Source organism: Osmerus eperlanus, chromosome 2 (assembly GCF_963692335.1).
Source record: "Osmerus eperlanus chromosome 2, fOsmEpe2.1, whole genome shotgun sequence".
Lineage (NCBI taxonomy): Eukaryota > Metazoa > Chordata > Actinopteri > Osmeriformes > Osmeridae > Osmerus > Osmerus eperlanus.
The window spans coordinates 495,730-513,128 of record NC_085019.1 but is presented as its reverse complement, the minus strand read 5'-3'; the positions used below and the strand labels follow the sequence as shown (position 1 = coordinate 513,128).

Below are 17,399 nucleotides of genomic sequence, written 5' to 3'. Positions count from 1 at the left end.
CTCTATCACCTCCACCCTCCACCCTCTATCACCTCCACCCTCCACCCTCTATCACCTCCACCCTCTATCACCTACACCCTCTATCATCTACACCCTCCACCCTCTATCACCTACACCCTCCACCCTCTATCACCTACACCCTCCACTCTCTATCATCTCCCTCCACCCTCTATCACCTACACCCTCCACCCTCTATCACCTCCACCCTCCACCCTCTATCACCTACACCCTCCACCCTCTATCACCTACACCCTCCACCCTCTATCATCTACACCCTCCACCCTATATCACCTACACCCTCCACCCTCTATCACCTACACCCTCCACCCTCTATCATCTACACCCTCCACCCTCTATCACCTACACCCTCCACCCTCTATCATCTACACCCTCCACCCTCTATCACCTACACGCTCCACCCTCTATCATCTACACCCTCCACCTATATCACCTACACCCTCCACCCTCTATCATCTACACCCTCCACCCTCTATCATCTCCACCCTCTATCATCTCCACCCTCCACCCTCTATCACCTACACCCTCCACCCTCTATCACCTCCACCCTCTACCCTCCACCCTCTATCATCTCCCTCCACCCTCTATCACCTCCACCCTCCACCCCCTATCATCTCCCTCCACCCTCTATCATCTCCCTCCACCCTTTATCACCTCCACCCTCCACCCTCTATCATCTCCCTCCACCCTCTATCACCTACACCCTCCACCCTCTATCATCTCCCTCCACCCCTACCCTAACTCAGTCCCCCTCTTTCTCTCTCTCACGCTCTCTCTCTTTCTCTCTCTCTTTCTCTGTCATTCTCCATCCCTCACTCCACTTACTACTCTTTTATCTTGCTTTTCCATCTAATTCTCATTTGTTCTACAGTACTGCCTCAAGTTCTTTTTCCTACCTCTCCCCCTCCTCCCCCTCCTCCCCCTCCTCCCCCTCCTCCCCCTCCTCCTCCTCCTCACTCACTCCACCTCCCTCTTCTCCTCAGTCTTACCCTCATTTTGACCCTCATTCTCTCCTAACCCCCTTATTCTCCCTCCTCCTCTTACTGCTTCCTTTAATCTTCCTCTTTTTTCTTCTCTATCCTATTTTCTCCATCCTTTCTCTTTCTTTCTTTTGCTCCACTCCCCCCCATGCCCTGCAATCCCTCCTCCTCTTAACATCACACAATTCCCTCCTATCCCAATCCAGACCGCCCCCCTTCTCCCTCCCTCCCTCCCCCTCCCTGACTCTTTATCTCTGCCTCCCTCTCTCTCCCCTTCATCTCACCTCCAGCCAGTCAGAGCTCCCTCTCTTGCTCGAACAGAAACCGCCTGCTATTTCTCTCTCTACCTTTCTGTCCATTTTCTCTTTCTCTGTCTTCTCTCCTTCTCTCTCTCCGGCTGCCAGTATCCCACAGCCCTGGTGCGGCTGCCTTCCTGACGTGTAGTCTGAACACACCGCTCCGCCCGGGACCCACTCTCACTGAGGTAAGCACGGAGGGACGAGGGGGCGAGAGAGGGAGAGAAGAAGAGGGGAGAGAGGGAGAGAAGGACAGAGGGGAAAAGAAGAGGGGAGAGTCGAGAGAGGAGAAGAGAGACTGTACTTCTGACTACAGCTGCTGTTGGAGGAAGACTGGATGAGTGAGGGGAGGAAGTGAGGAGCAGAGAGAAACTGAGAAATGAAGTGAGACAGAGAGAAAGAGAGAGAGGGGGATGCAGAGCTGAGGGAAGGGAGAGTGGAGCAGGAGGTGTGGAGGGAGAAAACAGAGACCCTGAAGAGTTTGCTGCTGCAGGCTGACAGAGAGCGGGAGAGAGACAGAAAGAGAGCGAAAGAAAGAGATTTTGTGTGAGCTGAACAAAGACAGAAGGTGAGGGATAGAGGAGAGAAGAGAGAATGAGGGAGATATAAAAGAAAAAGAGGGACCGTACAGCAGAGAAGGAGAGGAAGATACCGGCAGACTGACAGATGAGAGGGAGAGAAAAGAAGAGAGACAGAAAGAGCAACTAGAACGGGAGGAGGGATGTAAACGTTAGCCTGCTGGAAGCTGCATGCCCGCAGTCACCAGCGCTGCTCTGCCTCTCCTGGAACATCCCATTCAAAAACATCCTGAACTCCCCGCCCTCATCCCCTAGTGCTGTGTGTGTGCACCAGCAGATGTGTGTGTGTGTGTGTGTGAGCGAGAGTGAGGTGGGGGAGAGCTGGAGAAAGATAGGGAGAAGGAAGGGGAAGGGAAGGGAGAAAGGAGGGGGAGGGAGTAGAACATCTATTACACAGCTCTGCTGGATTTTCTAGCCGCTGAGAAAGACACAACCTAACCAGCCAGCCAGCCAGCTAACCAGCCAGCTTACCAGCCAGATTGACCGTGTTGTGCAATGCAGGTGGACCTGGTTCTCTACCTAGTGTTCTAAATGTGAGCATACATATGTGGTAGTGAGTCCATCAGTTGTGTGGTAGTGAGTCATCAGTGTGTGGTAGTGAGTCATCAGTGTGTGGTAGTGAGCCATCAGTGTGTGGTAGTGGAGCCATCAGTGTGTGGTAGTGAGTCATCAGTGTGTGGTAGTGAGCCATCAGTGTGTGGTAGTGAGCCATCAGTGTGTGGTAGTGAGTCATCAGTGTGTGGTAGTGAGCCATCAGTGTGTGGTAGTGAGCCATCAGTGTGTGGTAGTGAGTCATCAGTGTGTGTAGTGAGCCATCAGTGTGTGGTAGTGAGCCATCAGTGTGTGGTAGTGAGCCATCAGTGTGTGGTAGTGAGTCATCAGTGTGTGGTAGTGAGCCATCAGTGTGTGGTAGTGAGCCATCAGTGTGTGGTAGTGAGTCATCAGTGTGTGGTAGTGAGCCATCAGTGTGTGGTAGTGAGCCATCAGTGTGTGGTAGTGAGTCATCAGTGTGTGGTAGTGAGCCATCAGTGTGTGGTAGTGAGTCATCAGTGTGTGGTAGTGAGTCATCAGTGTGTGGTAGTGAGCCATCAGTGTGTGGTAGTGAGTCATCCGTGTGTGGTAGTGAGCCATCAGTGTGTGGTAGTGAGTCAATCAGTGTGTGGTAGTGAGTCATCAGTGTGTGTAGTGAGCCATCAGTGTGTGGTAGTGAGCCATCAGTGTGTGGTAGTGAGTCATCAGTGTGTGGTAGTGAGTCATCAGTGTGTGGTAGTGAGCCATCCGTGTGTGCAGGACTGAAGGTGACAGGGATCCCTGTGGTTGGGTGGAATGCAGCGATGATGATGGTTATTGTGGATACGATGGTGATGATTACGATGATGATGGTGCTGATGGTGATGAAGATGTGGGTGGTGGAGAGGATGATCATACGAGACTCTTGGACACCCGTCCTCCTCCTCACCCAAGAGAGAGGGAGGAGGGGAGAAGAGAGAGGGAGGAGGGGTGAAGAGAGAGGGAGGAGGGGTGAAGAGAGAGGGAGGAGGGGTGAAGAGAGAGGGAGGAGGGGTGAAGAGAGAGGGAGGAGGGGTGAAGAGAGAGGGAGGAGGAGAGAAGAGAGAGGGAGGAGGAGAGAAGAGAGAGGGAGGAGGGGTGAAGAGAGAGGGAGGAGGGGAGAAGAGAGAGGGAGGAGGAGAGAAGAGAGAGGGAGGAGGGGTGAAGAGAGAGGGAGGAGGGGAGAAGAGAGAGGGAGGAGGGGTGAGAGAGAGGGGGAGGGGTGAAGAGAGAGGGAGGAGGGGTGAAGAGAGAGGGAGGAGGGGTGAAGAGAGAGGGAGGAGGGGTGAAGAGAGAAGTGGATCTAGAGAAAAAAAGATCCCATCAGAATGTTACATTAGGGAGGGTTAGAAGAGACAGACAGGAGGGTTAGAAGAGACAGACAAGAGGGTTAGACAGCTCTACCCATCCCTCTCCTGCCTCCCTATCATCCCTCCTCCACATTTCCCTCCCTCTCTCTAACACTCCCTATCCCGCTCTTCCTACCCCATGGGAGTGATGGCTGACGCACTGCACACATCATGTCATGGTTCCCACCCAGGGACTAAGTGATTTAGCGTCGAGAGACTCTTTGGAGTGTGAAATGTACTCATTTGAGATATCTACCAGTCCGAGGGCTCCTATTGGACGACCATCCAGAAGTGATGGCAGTGTTCAGGGAAGCGTGGAACTCTGGATATTTAAAGGTGGAGAGCTCCACCCTCTCTAGCGTCCAGGACGCTTGACTGGCTCAGCAGTATCTTTTACTGCACTTCCCCTTGTTTGCGATAATGTGTGTGTGTGTGTGTGGTGTGTGTATGTGTGTGTGGGGCCCTTGCAGTCGGACAGCTTAGCTCTGGACCTAGTAAAGAGTTCTTATCTGTGATTCAGTCAGAGGAGAGCATGGACCACTCCTACTGAATGATCTGCTCAAATGTAGGGGAAACCAAAATCTACTGGTCATAGAGCTACACCAGTGTGTGTGTGCTATTTTCAGAGTGATGTTTAACGTTCTCTGTGCATGTGAGTGTCTGCTGGGGAGTGTGCAGCAGCCATGTGCAGGGCTGGATGGAAGGGATGGGAAAAGGGGGGGTCAGATGGATGAGCGGTTAGGGACTCGGGCTATTAATCAGAAGGTTGTTGGTTCGATTCCCCCAGCTAGTGCCAAACAAACGTTGTGTCCTTGGGCAAGGCACTTCACCCTACTTGCCTCGGGAGGGGAATGTCCCTGTACTTACTGTAAGTCACTCTGGATAAGAGCGTCTGCTAAATGACTAAATATAAACGTAAATGTCATCATTACTTTGGTAAAAGTTTGTTTGTGTAGGTGAGAGGGTGTTAGATGGGACCAGCTAATTGTGTGTACATGTTCCACTGGTTACGTGGGCAGCATTTGAAAACAGAAAGAGAGAGAGAGAACCTTGTTTACCAGCATGTAGACAATCTCTCTCTCTCTCTCTCTCATCTCTCTCTCTCTCTCTCTCTCTCATCTCTCTCTCTCTCTCTCATCTCTCTCTCTCTCTCTCTCTCTCTCTCTGTCTCTCTCTCTCTCTGTCTCTCTCTCTCTCTCTCTCTCTCTCTCTGTCTCTCTTGGTAGTTGTTCTCTTCATCAGGATCAGAGAAACTTCCTCCACTTCTGCAGTCTGACGCCTCAAAGAAACAAAGATGAGTGTTTATCATTCAAAACTAAAAGGTTTGGGCATGAAACATGTCATTACTGTAACACAGTGCTCGAGGCCCCCAGGTGAAGGTGCTAATGAAACAGATGTGTCTGGTGACCTGCTGACGGGGGGTTTCAAGGAGAGGGGAGCTGCAGTGGGGTCAGCATGGCCGGGTTGATCCCACTGTGTTTTTATACTCAAACGTCAAGTCAGTATTGTGCTGAGACACACACACGCGAGGCACGCACACTTACACGCATGAACTCTGACACAAACACACTGTTGACACATTGTTCACAGTATATTCTAATGTAAAGCTCACATTGTTCACAGTATAATTCTAATGTAAAGCTATCTCCCTGCTCATGTAGAGGAACGTGTGTGTGAATGTGTGTTTCTGGAATGTACATTGTTCTTCTCCGTTGCTAAATCAAGAACCACTACGCGCGCACACACACACACACACACACACACCTGATCCAGCAGGCTTTACAGAGCAGGCTGAACAGAACAGCCTGTTTAGAACAGCAGCAGAGTTTTGAGCCAAGGTCAAGGACAGATGTTATAAAGAGCTGATTGGACCAAGACAGAAGGCTCATCTGAGACTGTGAGGTGAGTAAGGGTGTTTGTGAGAGTGTGTTTGTGTGTGTGTGAGTGCAGTGCTGGAGAGGAGCCACAGCATTAAACCGTCCTGCTTATAAAGCATTTTGTGTTTGCAGCTAATGGACGCTGTTGGGACATCTCTTTAATTAGCTGAGTATTCACTGAGAATGAATGACTGTAAACACATGAGTATTCACTGAGAATGAATGACTGTAAACACATGAGTATTCACAAGAGTGTATGACTGTGAACACATGAGTATTCACAAGAGTGTTGACTGTGAACACAAGCTGTTTGTGTGAATGTGTTCCACTGATGAAACTGCTGCTACACCTGCATTAACCCTCTCTCTCTCTCCCTGTCTCTCTCTCTTTCCCTGTCTCTCTCTCTCCTTGTCTCTCTCTCTCTCCCTGTCTCTCTCTCTCCCTGTCTCTCTCTCTCTCCCTGTCTCTCTCTCTCCCTGTCTCTCTCTCTCTCCCTGTCTCTCTCTCGATTTCCCTGTCTCTCTCTCTCCCTGTCTCTCTCTCTCTCCCTGTCTCTCTCTCTCCCTGTCTCTCTCTCTCTCTCTCCCTGTCTCTCTCTCTGTCTCCCTGTCTCTCTCTCTCCCTGTCTCTCTCTCTCTCCCTGTCTCTCTCTCTCCCTGTCTCTCTCTCTCCCTGTCTCTCTCTCTCTCTCCCTGTCTCTCTCTCTGTCTCCCTGTCTCTCTCTCTCTCTCTCTCTCTCTCTCTCTCTCTCTCTCTCTCTCTCTCTCTCTCTCCGTCTCTCTCTCTCTCTCTCTCTCCCTGTCTCTCTCTCTCTCCCTGTCTCTCTCTCTCCCTGTCCTCTCTCTCTCCCTGTCTCTCTCTCTCCCTGTCTCTCTCTCTCTCTCTCTCTCTCTCTCTCTCTCATCTCTCTCTCTCTCTCTCTCTCTCTCTCTCTCTCTCTCCGTCTCTCTCTCTCTCCCTGTCTCTCTCTCTCTCCCTGTCTCTCTCTCTCCCTGTCTCTCTCTCTCCCTCTCTCTCTCTCTCTCTCTCTCTCTCTCTCTCTCTCTCTCTCTCTCTCTCTCTCTCTCTCTCTCTCTCTCTCTCTCTCTCCCTGTCTCTCCCTGTCTCTCTCTCTCCCTGTCTCTCTCTGTCCCTGTCTCTCTCTCTCTCTCTCTCTCTCTCTCTCTCTCTCTCTCTCTCTCTCTCTCCACCCCCCCCCCCCCTCCGTGTGGAATGTGGGACATTTAGATGAAAGTGTCAAGTTAATTGAATCTATTTGGGGATTTTATATTTGCGATGTTTTATATTTGTGGCATGGATCAGAGGTCACAGGAAGCTGCTAACTTGAGCCTGACACAGAGGTCACTGCAGCCTGGCCGGAGCCCGCACTCCCAATTAGAGCATCCACAACCTCCTAAATGAGATCATTAGTAGGTCGCCAGGCACCGGGGGACCAGGGAAAATGGATTGAGAGATTTCTTTTTTGGAAATGGAATGATGTGACCCACTTTACCAGACTCACTTAAAGCCTTAGTCTTTGGGGAGAGATGGAGGATTGTATTCTTCTACATGTCCTCTCCCCCCCCCCCCCCCCCACACACACACACACACTACTTCTATTTAACCTCCATTATTGTTGAGGTTAAACGTTCAGTTGGTCAAAAGCAAATATAGTATTTTCATGCGCTGCACTTTTTGAAATGTTCTCAATTTGCCCCTGTAACGGTGGCCCGCTGCAGTACCCTGACGCTACACAGGGGGCGCTCCTTCACAGTGGTCACATCGGTCAAACCTGTTCAACGTGGACCGTCACAGCGGGAGTCCACTACAGACACTAGTTCTTCAGCTGGGGAGAAAAATCCACTTCCCTCGTCATCAGTTTCTGGTAAAGTAAAGTCAAGTGCAACTTTGGGTGGAAGTAAGAAATTCTGGAATCTCTTTTCTGCTGCAGAGGTCGTCTCTCTGGTTCATCCAGTGTGGTGATTAAAGGTGATTATTTCCTGTCTGGTCAGATTCCATTGCTTTGAGACAGTAGTGACATCACATCAGCATATCATCATAAAGGTTAGCATTGGCCCTTCGTTGAGACCAATATCCATCCCTCATCTGTCACCCAGCTAGGCCACTCCTGTTAACAAGGGAGAGAAGTTCTGTATCCACCAGCCTCCCTCATCCCTCCCTCTCCTCCTCCATGTTCCACCTGCATGCTTCGCTGTGCAGGATATAGAGCTAGGATAAACAGAGTCTTGGACATGGGTGATAGTTTGAAAACATTGAACACAATGTTGATGAGAGTTAAAGTGATGTGGGGCAGTATGGGGAGTGTCTGTGAGAGATACTGTGCAGGAAATCAGTCAAGGGTGAAGAAGAGGTGTACATGTATTATATTCAGAATGAGAGAAGGGGTGCGCCCCCCCCCTCCCAGGAGCAGTGCCCCCCCCCTCCCAGGAGCAGTGTCCCCCCCCCTCCCAGGAGCAGTGTCCCCCCCTCCCAGGAGCAGTGTCCCCCCCCCCTCCCAGGAGCAGTGTCCCCCCCTCCCAGGAGCAGTGTCCCCCCCCCCTCCCAGGAGCAGTGTCCCCCCCCTCCCAGGAGCAGTGTCCCCCCCCCTCCCAGGAGCAGTGTCCCCCCCCCTCCCAGGAGCAGTGTCCCCCCCTCCCAGGAGCAGTGTCCCCCCCTCCCAGGAGCAGTGCCCCCCCCCCTCCCAGGAGCAGTGTCCCCCCCCCCTCCCAGGAGCAGTGTCCCCCCCCCCCTCCCAGGAGCAGTGTCCCCCCCTCTCCCAGGAGCAGTGTCCCCCCCCCCTCCCAGGAGCAGTGTCCCCCCCCTCCCAGGAGCAGTGTCCCCCCCCCCCTCCCAGGAGCAGTGTCCCCCCCTCCCAGGAGCAGTGTCCCCCCCCCCCTCCCAGGAGCAGTGTCCCCCCCTCCCAGGAGCAGTGTCCCCCCCCTCCCAGGAGCAGTGTCCCCCCCTCCCAGGAGCAGTGTCCCCCCCTCCCAGGAGCAGTGTCCCCCCCCCCTCCCAGGAGCAGTGCCCCCCCCTCCCAGGAGCAGTGTCCCCCCCCCTCCCAGGAGCAGTGTCCCCCCCTCCCAGGAGCAGTGTCCCCCCCCCTCCCAGGAGCAGTGCCCCCCCCCCTCCCAGGAGCAGTGTCCCCCCCCCCTCCCAGGAGCAGTGTCCCCCCCTCCCAGGAGCAGTGTCCCCCCCCTCCCAGGAGCAGTGTCCCCCCCCCCTCCCAGGAGCAGTGTCCCCCCCCCTCCCAGGAGCAGTGTCCCCCCCTCCCAGGAGCAGTGTCCCCCCCCCTCCCAGGAGCAGTGTCCCCCCCTCCCAGGAGCAGTGTCCCCCCCCCCTCCCAGGAGCAGTGTTGGCCATAGGCTGAACCTAGCCAGTAGAGTGTGAAGTATGTCAGAGTTAGAGGAGGAGTGTCTGTGTGAGTGAGAGTGTGTATGTGTGGGAGAGAGAGAGTGTGTGTGTGTGTGTGTGTGTGTGTGTGTGAGAGAGAGAGAGCTGGAGGGTTCCATGGTGAAGGTCAGGGTTCTACAGTTCTCTGTCAGAGAACCCAGCCTCAGCCTTCAATGTTGACCATACACTGCCAGAGGACTCGAGGCCCAGGTCACACACACACACATTCATACAGCACATGTAATGTGTTATGTAACATGAAAAAACATGGCTGTAGCAGCTGCCCATGTCATTAGGACTCATATAACTCATAACACAGATAACTGCAGAGTAGCTCCAGGACCCGAGTCCTCGTCCAGGACCCGAGTCCTCGTCCAGGACCCGTGTCCTCGTCCAGGACCCGAGTCCTCGTCCAGGACCCGTGTCCTCGTCCAGGACCCGTGTCCTCGTCCAAGACCCGTGTCCTCGTCCAAGACCCGTGTCCTCGTCCAGGACCCGAGTCCTCGTCCAGGACCCGTGTCCTCGTCCAGGACCCGTGTCTTCGTCCAGGACCCGTGTCCTCGTCCAAGACCCGTGTCCTCGTCCAGGACCCGTGTCCTCGTCCAAGACCCGTGTCCTCGTCCAGGACCCGAGTCCTCGTCCAGGACCCGAGTCCTCGTTCAGGACCCGTGTCCTCGTCCACAACCTGTGTCTGGCTGTGTTAACAGGGTTAACCCTCCAACAAACAGGAAATGCTGACTATATAACGGCGCATATGAATATGGTGCTTGAGAATACTAAACAGCATACAACAGTGACTTTAAACCCAACCACCCCCCTTCCTCCCTCCCTCCCCCCCCCTCCCTCTCCTCCTCCAGAGGCGCAGGCAGAATACAGATGGTGATTTGACATCTTTTTTGGTACCCTATAAGCTGTGAGCATGACCAGAATGAGAATGGATGGAGGAGGGCTTCTGTCCCAGGAAGAGAAAGGGATTCACAATGGAGAGATGAAACTGGGCTGGGACAGAACACACAACCAGAGAGAGAACGACGTCATGTTCAAGTGCTTTCGGTTGTCGGAGCTAAATTCAAAATGGCGGATGCAAAATGTAGTTGCATATTATGGAAATCCTTTTTTTTGTCAATTGTGCACCTTCTAGAGGAGAAAACGGACGCAACAAATGGTACAAGTTAAGTGTACATAGATTATAGATTAAAATAATGTACACAAACAGCTAACAGCTAACAATAGTTGCAAATAAAAAATGACCACTACCGAGCCCAGTCCTCTTCTCCGCCATGTTGAAAGGTCCTTCAACTCGGGAACTCGGTTATCAAAATTGAATGAATCGCGGTCCATAGTCAAATCAGTTAATCGCTGCATCTCTAAGTTAAGGTAGAGTAGTAGTGTGTCAGCTGTAGAACAGTATCTTATCCTCCTCCAGTGAAAGAGAGAGAGGTTCTGGCTGTCCGGCTCCTCTGATAGAACATTAACAGCGTGATACTGCCAAATCAAAAAGAAGATCAGACATGGCTTTGATGGCCAGACATCCACTGGCTTCACTGCTAGCATGAACACCTGCACATTCATTGTACTACTTTTTTGTATGTGAGGTTTTTAGGAAAGACAAATGATTTATTATGGAGCGAACGTGTCAGCGCTGGCTGACTGATGTTGGTTATGGTTTGAACTGTGATTCACTTTCTACTTTCTCTCTGCATTCTTGAGTCGCCGGCGGCAATATCCATTTCTGAGGGTCATTAGTTGACAGAATCTTTCTCACCACCAGTCTGTTCCCCTGTTCACTCACTTCTCTTCCTCTCTCTCTCCACCTCTCTCTTTCTTTCTTTGTCTCTCCTGCTCTATCCTCCAGCTCTCTCTCTCTCTTTCCCTCATCTCTTTCCTTTGTCCTCACTCTCTCACTTCACTTTCATGATCTCTCTTTTTCTCCTCCCTATATCTCTCCTTCCCTCCCTCCCTACCTCCCTCCCTCTTTCTTTCTTTCTCTCTCTCCCTCTCTCCTTCCTTCCTTCCTTCCTTCCCTCTCTCTCTCTCTCTCTCTCTCTCTCTCTCTCTCTCTCTCTCTCTCTCTCTCTCTCTCTCTCTCTCTCTCTCTCTCTCTCTCTCTCCCTCTTATCTTTCTGATTAAACTCAAGTCTCCCAGAGCCTGCCACCCCTCTCCCCAGACACCTGTGGCATGAATTCACACCTCCCTGTGTCAAATCCGGCCCTAGATCTTAGGAGAGTTACAAGGCTGCCACACCAACCCCCCATCCTCCCGACTGAGCTTAGAACTTCTCAATGATTGATACTACGATTTATACTAGATATATTTGAAATGATTAATGTTTTCCATACTTGTGAAAACTGACCGAAAATATTTTACAGTAATGCTGTTGCTGGTGGTGAGCAGGAGGATTTGTGATGATCAGTTTTCTTTGAGCATGAACATGTCTGGGATTCTTGGTTGTTGACTAAGTTTCTGGTTTTCATTCTTTATGTTGCTTTGCCTGCAGACAGACGTATTTCCATAAATCACACCTCACCTGTCCTCCTATCTAATGCCCCCTCCTCCCCTCCCCTCATCTCTCCCCTCCTCCCCTCCCCTCATCTCTCCCCTCCTGTCCTCCTCCCCTCCCCTCATCTCTCCCCTCCTCCCCTCCCCTCATCTCTCCCCTCCTCCCCTCCTCCCCTCCCCTCATCTCTCCCCTCCTCCCCTCCTCCCCTCCCCTCATCTCTCCCCTCCTGTCCTCCTCTCCTCCCCTCATCTCTCTCCTCCCTTCCTCTCCCCTCTCCTCCTCCCATCTCTTTCCCACGTCACACAGCACTCCTCTCCTCATCTGGCAGCTCATCATTCTTACTGTGTCTAGGGGTGTTTCTCCTCCTAGCGAACAGGGATTGTCCAATAATCCCAGGCCCTGTGGCGTCCAGGAGGCTGTTGCATCAGAATGTGCTTCAGGTGCCAAATGTTACATCATTATGAGTCCTGATGGTGCAGAGAAGCACAGGTCATTTATCTTGTTGCCGCACACACAGATAGAAACTCACCCGCGCTCCCGCACACGAACACACAGACTGGACTTCCATTAGCTCCATTATTAAACAACTCCTTAATTTCTCCCCCATCTTCCTGCTCTCACAGTGACTGTCAGGTGTTATGTCTGCCCTTGTCCATCTTTATTTCTCACCACATCCATCCTCTATCTTTCTTCCCTTTCTCTATCGCACATTTCTTTTTTTCTTTCGTTCAAAGATCTCTGCCCATCTCTATTTCTTGCCTTTGTCTTCCTCTCTCCCCTCTCTCCTCCTTTAATGTCCTCTCCATCTCTCCATCGCTCTCCGTCTCATTTTTTTATCCGAGCCTTCCCACTCCGAGGCAGTGCTCAAACGGAGAGCTGTAACAGTGGGGCGAGGGGGCTGTCTGTGTGTGGCTGCTACACCAGAGCCTGGCGTTCCAGTGCCTGGGGTTCCAGAGCCTGGGGTTCCAGAGCCTGGGGTTCCAGAGCCTGGGGTTCCAGAGCCTGGCGTTCCAGTGCCTGGGGTTCCAGAGCCTGAGGTTCCAGAGCCTGGAGTTCCAGAGCCTGGGGTTCCAGAGCCTGGGGTTCCAGAGCCTGGAGTTCCAGAGCCTGGGGTTCCAGAGCCCGGGGTTCCAGAGCCTGGGGTTCCAGAGCCCGGGGTTCCAGAGCCCGGGGTTTCAGAGCCTGAGGTTCCAGAGCCTGGGGTTCCAGAGCCTGAGGTTCCAGAGCCTGGAGTTCCAGAGCGTGGGGTTCCAAAGCCTGGTACTTTCAAAGATACCCAGGCTGGGTCTGTATTAGCATGGCTTACAGACTGCTTCAAAAGAACATCCCCTTTCACGGTCTGTCTCTTTCTCTCCTTGGAATTCTCTCCTTTCTGTTTTATCCTCTATCATCCTAAGAATAACTCGGCTTTGTTTTCTCTGTGAAGTCTTGTGAATGTATTCACTCTGGGCTTGAGCACAGGAAGTGGATCTCAGTGTGAGATGTGACATCATCAAGGCGAATCAAAGTAAGGATATCTTGTCTGTGAAGACACTGTCACACGACCCACCTCAACACAATTGTTTCCAATGTTATTTTTCAACATTTAGAAACTTCTATTAGAACTTTTTTCAATTTCAAATATTAATTTTTTCATACATGACACAACAATATTTAGAAACAATTCAACAGTTTCAAAACTTTTTTTCCAAAACCTTTCTCAGTATAATTTTTATTTTTAGCCATTTGAAACTTGGGAAACAATTTTATTTTTACACACAACACGACACAAAAGTGTTTTAGAGACTTTTTTTTTTTTTTTTTTTTTTTTCAATCACACATCGATTCCCCCTCTATATAATTACGTGAAGACAACTGCCATGACGTGTAGACCTGCAGTCTTTATCACTGTGGTGGATGTCAGTACAGGCTTCCCTCCTTTTTACCCCTTCACCTCCCCCTCTGTCTGAGCCGGGACTCAGACAGAGGGAAAGACTGAGGCAAGAAAGAGTTCAAAAAGATTGAGTGCTTCTGATGTCAGAATGTGGATCTGGACGGGGGATGGCAGTCCTCTGGGTGGAATCAGAGAGGAGAAGCTAGGAATGTCTCTTTGTGTCCAAACATAAGTACGTCAGTAAACTGGTAGATGATGGGGGAGTGGAGGCAGACATCACTTGATCAAAATGGGTAAATGAATGGGTTTATTTAGGATACATATGCTGTATATCTAAAAGATGGTTGTATCCATGTCTGCAAACTTTAAATGCACATCCTTGTATTCTCAGTCCTCAGATAAATACTGAACTCACATGCAGTATATCAACAGGGCAGGTGCTTTGCAGTAACTGGGGGTTTAACTACCAGGGAAATATGAAACACTTGGGGATTTTTATTTCTGTTTTTTTAGGTGCAGTTTTTATTACCGGCTTTTTCATCTCAAGGTCAAACCGTAATAATCCATAGCAAGATAGTCTACTGGGTCAAGTGTATGCCTCAGCGCTCCTATCTGTCCCCCGTAGAGGAAGAGGTGTTGGCTGGAAACTGCTGATACGGTACAAACTCCCTTTCTCCCCCGAGACTGCCCTGGCTCATTAACATTCTGCAAGTGATCAGGGTTTGAGTAAAAGTGGTGCATTTACATGTGCTCATGGATGCACGCTGTTCATGAATATTCATGTATGCAGTGAACTGTTTTAGTAGATATGGCCTCATCATCACCAAGAGAAACAAATAACGCTGCGTTCGTGTGTCACAATGAAATATGTATGACTTCAAAATAACGATGCTATCAAACGCTAATGCCAGGACTTTAGCAATTTGCATTTTTTATTATTCTCTAATGCTTTATGTAAATTACGCAATATTCTGATTATTTGTTGACATGTTTGACATTTACATAAGATTTTTAATAATCAACTTTGGGCGTTTATTCCAGAGACGGAGACATTCCAGTTGTATCTTTCTTCAGCTCCCCCAGAGTCTCTGCAGTCGTTTTATGGTGGTCTGGGGATGTCATGGTGACTGTTCCTTGTAACTGACATGAGATAAGACGCGTCAGTGATAAACCCCCAAACAATCCCATAATACATCTTTGTGGTCTTATCGTACCTGCCCTTTGCTCTGTGGTGTTGTTGTAACTGACACGCCCCCAACCCCTTGTCTCTCTCTCTCTCTCTCTCTCTCTCTCTCTCTCTCTCTCTCTCCCTCACACCAGCTGTGTGATCAATACTGTGCACATGCTGTGAACAGATCATGTTTTATAATGCTGATAGGATCACTGTGTAGCTTATCAGTGTGATTTGTCCTTGATCATAATAGCAGCAGTATTACTTCACAGTTGCTAGTAGTAATACTAGCAGTTGAGGTAGTTCCCTAATCATGTTTGTATGATCGAGTTTTCTAACCTACCAGAGGATAGAGGGTTGACCAAGCTGTCAGTAAAATAGTGGATCCAAATGAAGAGTTTACTAACGTACTTATGTGTGGACACAAAGAGACTTCATCCCACATCAACTTTAAAGCCAAGTCAAACAGCAGCAGCAATGTGTGTGTTCTCCTTTGCTCTTGGTTGGCCTTGTTTATGACCTTCTCCCCTGACCATCCCCTCCCTCCCTCCATCCTCCTTTCTCTCTCTCAAGTTCCAGAAGCAAGATGGCCCTGAACAGTATCCTCAACGCTGATGACATCAAGAAAGCCCTGGCAGCATTTGCAGGTTTGGGATCTTCTATTCATTTGCTTCCTAACTACAATGAGATGAACACAGCTACAGCCCCTAGGTTCACACACACACACATACACACACACACACACACACACACACACACACAGTATAAACCTTTCACACTCCAACATCGGAACTGAACCACTGAGGTCAGCCCAGGTCCCTGACCTGGAAGAGACAGGACCTCTAGCAACCACATCTTGTTGAGTCTGTACTTCACCTTGTATTTATGGTGGTTTAATTTACCATTGTTTTCCAGTAACATTTGGCCTTTAGAGGTGAACATGCTGGTGGCCTGACATCTGTGTGACAAGCTGCAGGGGCTTTACCCCCAGAGTGTCCCTTTCTGCTGATGTGTGTGTGTGTGTGTGTGTGTACAGCTGCTGAATCCTTCGACCATAAGAAGTTCTTTGAGATGGTGGGTCTGAAGGCCAAGTCAGCTGATGATGTTAAGAAGGTTTTCCTGGTATTGGATGCTGACAACAGCGGCTTCATAGAGGAGAAGGAGCTCAAGTAATCACATCGTACCTTAAAAGCAGACACACCCACCGGCATCCACTCACAACACTCACTCTCTCTCACCTCTGTCCTCTCCTCAGAACCGTACTGAAGGAATTTTCCCCTGAGGGAAGGGAACTGACCGATAAGGAAACCAAAGCATTCCTTCAGGCAGCCGACAAAGATGGAGATGGCAAGATTGGCATTGAAGGTCTCTGTCCTTTTTACCTGGTCCTATAAATCTCACACAAAGGCTCTGGTTCTGAGCCAGAATATAGCCCTACTGTATTTATCACCATATCTAAGGACTGGAGATTTTGTAGATGTTGTTTCTAGTGTTCTCCTCTCAGAGTACCAACCACACTGTCTCATCCTCTCTTTCAGAGTTCACTGCCCTGGTGCACCAGTAACAGTTACCTCCCTGCGGAGTAGGGCTCCCCCACCCCACACCTGCTCCCAGACTGTTGCCCACCCCCCAACACGACTCTGTTCCTCCTCCCTCACCCCTCTGACCTGTCTGACATCTAGCTCTCTCCTCTCAGCGCACACCTGCTCTAGTGCCACCCATAATCATCCTTTTCATTTTCCGGTTCTATACAAATGTTTGATTTTCTGTTGATGTGTAGATGATCACACTGCCGGACAAGCTGAACCTCCTGTTAAAGTACAGTAGATATATCAAGAGAGAGTCCCTCTCGACACTGCTTCTGTTTTACTTCATCTATTCTACTTCTGCCACTGCTCCTCCCCTCCCACCATCCCGCTCTCCTCTCCTCCCCTCCCACCATCCCTCTCTCCTCTCCTCCCCTCCCACCATCCCTCTCTCCTCTCCTCCCCTCCCACCATCCCGCTCTCCTCTCCTCCCCTCCCACCATCCCTCTCTCCTCTCCTCCCCTCCCACCATCCCTCTCTCCTCTCCTACCCTTCCACCATCCTCTGCTAATGAGCTGTTGTAAAAATGAAAATAATTAACAAACACCGAAAGAAGTCAAGCTGTGAAAGAACAAAATAACAATAAAAGAAATGCCTAAAGTAGGACTGACTCACACTGACTCCTTTAATCTCTCCTAACTCTTGTGTTAAGGTCTCCCCTCAGCTCCTTTTCTGCTCAGCCCTCGCAGCCCTGAGACTTAAGACAGCTCTAACATCCACACAACATGAAACACACAGAAATCAATGTCATACTTTATTCATCATATTTGCAACTGCTGTTATCCAGAGTTGTGCCTGTGTATCGCAGTAGTACTATGGCATCCAGACTTAGACATACAAGAAGAAAAAAAACACGGTCAAGTTTCTGTACAGTCTGCCTTCATCCTTTCTTTTCCTCAGCCAAGCCCCCCTTGACCACCTCTGAACACACACACACACGCTGGCAGCTGTTGTGGGAGTGTGTGTTTGTCAGGACCGGTTGGGCTCAGGAGGGTTTCACATGCAGGGGGACTGGTCTCACATGCAGAGGGACTGGTCTCACATGCAGGGGGACTGGTCTCACATGCAGTGGGGCTGGTCTCACATGCAGGGGGACTGGTCTCACATGCAGGGGGACTGGTCTCACATGCAGTGGGGCTGGTCTCACATGCAGGGGGACTGGTCTCACATGCAGGGGGACTGGTCTCACAGACCCCGTGCTGCCAACGGACACACAGCATTCTAGCAAACGCATGACAACCAGAACAACAAC

The 17,399-nt window shown here is 50.6% G+C and overlaps 1 protein-coding gene across 2 annotated transcripts; it reads left to right on the top strand.

Annotated features, from left to right (window-relative positions):
• The first annotated feature begins 1,266 nt into the window (after window positions 1–1,266).
• On the top strand, window positions 1,267–16,749 carry LOC134039457 (parvalbumin-7-like). 2 transcript variants are annotated; one of them, XM_062485351.1, is made up of 5 exons: window positions 1,267–1,482; window positions 15,141–15,208; window positions 15,598–15,730; window positions 15,817–15,926; window positions 16,100–16,749. In XM_062485351.1, the coding sequence occupies exons 2-5, from the start codon at window positions 15,148–15,150 to the stop codon at window positions 16,123–16,125; spliced, it is 330 nt and encodes a 109-aa protein (XP_062341335.1). In that variant the 5' UTR covers window positions 1,267–1,482; window positions 15,141–15,147; the 3' UTR covers window positions 16,126–16,749. The 2 variants fall into 2 exon arrangements, with proteins under 2 accessions (XP_062341335.1, XP_062341327.1); XM_062485343.1 differs by having other exon boundaries at window positions 1,268–1,482; window positions 15,135–15,208.
• Window positions 16,750–17,399: the final 650 nt, after the last annotated feature.